At 47.6% G+C, this 2,146-nt stretch overlaps 1 protein-coding gene across 8 annotated transcripts in view; it reads left to right on the forward strand.

Annotated features, from left to right (window-relative positions):
• tnikb (TRAF2 and NCK interacting kinase b) overlaps positions 1–2,146 on the forward strand; it is a 48,431-nt gene that overhangs the window by 42,258 nt on the left and 4,027 nt on the right. For all 8 annotated transcript variants that reach the window (XM_087171297.1, XM_087171292.1, XM_023396874.2 and 5 more), the window contains one exon: positions 28–187. In XM_087171297.1, coding sequence (XP_087027423.1) covers positions 28–187 — 160 coding nt within the window. The remainder of the gene's footprint in view (positions 1–27; positions 188–2,146) is intronic.

Raw genomic sequence — 2,146 nt, forward strand, 5'->3', positions numbered from 1 at the left:
CCCCCCTCCCGTGTGTCGCCCCGGCAGATTCAGGGTCAGGTGACCCCGCACGCCATCGTGGTTCTGCCCAAGACGGATGGCATGGAGATGCTGCTGTGCTACGAGGACGAGGGCGTCTACGTCAACACCTACGGACGCATCACCAAAGACGTGGTGCTGCAGTGGGGCGAGATGCCCACCTCCGTCGGTACGTCAACCAATCAGCTCGCTTCTCCCTGACCCCTGACCTCTGACCTCTGTAGGCGGTCTCAGCAGATCATCTTTTCACCCTCACTATCTACCACACCCCTCCTCCGTTCAAAGCAACACTCCTCTCTCTCCTCCTGCCTTTTCCTTTCAGTCACACCTGTAACAAGAAGAGAGACTTAGACTCACCTGTTTCCATGACTGCTTAAAGGAATACAACAGGTTTTTGGGGAATTCAGTAACCGACTGCTCAACTTCATTATAAATGATGAGAACGCACAGTGTAGACGCCAAAGTCTTCCACACGCCACTGATTAATCCCTTCATCCATCACCTGAACACTTTCAGACAAAGATCAGTGGAAGTGGCTGAAAATATGAATTATGTATCATATCGTATAATATAGTACGATTTTATATCATAATATTTATACATAAACTTAATAATAAGAAATAATATGTATATGTATAAATATCTATATAAATGAGCCGTGTAGCTGAAAACTATCTGAGGTTAATTATGATGCTCTACATCAGCTGATTGACAAAATAATCAATGAAGGAGCCAACAATCAATACTTTGAACAATCAGCCCTTTTCCGCTGCATGGTACCGACTCCCTTCGCCTCTACTCGCCTTGATTGGTTTTTCTATCGGGCAAAAGTTGCGGATGCTACTATCATGTCCTGAGGTTCCAGGTGAGCTGAGGCGACACCCAAAGGTGACGTGAAAACACCTCAGACGACTAGTTGGTCGGAGAGAATCGCCACGAGGCGTCAGAACGCTCTCAACAAACCCGCCATTTTTTTTTTTTTTTTAAAAACAGCTGTCGTCACCTGAGGAGGAGCGGACGTTTCTCTGTTCGGTATCCTCCACTGTTCATGTGCGTGTTTGCGTTGTCGTCGCTATAGTAACGACAGCGCATCAATTGAGTAAAAAGAAGAAGTAGATTCGAGTCGGTACCATGTGGTGGAAAACACACCTGGAGGGGGGGAGGGGCCAGTGAGGGATCACACCTTTGTTGCTGCACTAGTGGCGGTGAAAGCGGCGTGACATCCTCCTGGTGACGCCCCCTCCTGGCAGCCTCCGTTCGCTAACGTAGCAGCACTAGACGACAACGATCCACCGGACGCACACGAAGAGCTTCACTGTCGATATTCTCATCACTTCACTGATAAGTTGACCAAAGGTGTGACGACCCAAAAACTCAGCGTATCCCTTTAACGTCAAGTGTTGAACATTCATCTAATGCATGAGTTGACAACAACACGTCCCACAGAGCATTACCTCTCTCTCTCCACACACACACACACACACACACACACACACACACACACACAGACTGTGGACACTTTCCTTCTTCTTCACACACTTTTCTAAGCGTTGGGGGAAATGCTCGTGTGTTGTTGGTGTTGAGTTCCTGTCCTCTTGTTCTGTGCGAGTGTTAACTGTGAAATATTTCTAAAGGGATTTTCTCATCCATTCTTACTTTCATCCTTGATTGCGTGAGAGCTCGAAAATAACTCAAACCAAACAAAGTGTTTGTCAGCAAGCCTGAAAGTGAGATGAAAGCTCTGCGTTAGATCACAGCGGAGCGCCGTGCATCTGAATCGATCTATTATTCATCAGTGCACTCAGTCAGAGCTCGCCGAGAGGAAACGGGACACGGCTGAGTCGAGCAGAGCCGAGCACATCAAGGATGGATCTTGGATCTTATGATCCGAGTCAGTCAAAGCCTCTATGTTTTTCCATTCGGCCCTCACTCTCTGATTCTCAGGTGTCAGTGTACAATATCCTGATTGATTAAACTTGTATGATTGACTGACTGTGTCTCTGTCCTCGAGCACCGGTGCTTATGTGTTGTGTTTTCGCGTGTGGACATCATCTCCTGTTAACATGTCTGTTTGTATTTTACTGTCAGACCAGAGTTTCTCACAGCCAAGCCCGGCCTCAGCCCCCCC

The sequence above is a fragment of the Seriola lalandi genome, unplaced genomic scaffold (genome assembly GCF_002814215.2).
Source record: "Seriola lalandi dorsalis isolate HSWRI2012SDOR001 ecotype SW California unplaced genomic scaffold, Sedor1 jcf7180002054984, whole genome shotgun sequence".
Classification (NCBI taxonomy): Eukaryota; Metazoa; Chordata; class Actinopteri; order Carangiformes; family Carangidae; genus Seriola; species Seriola lalandi.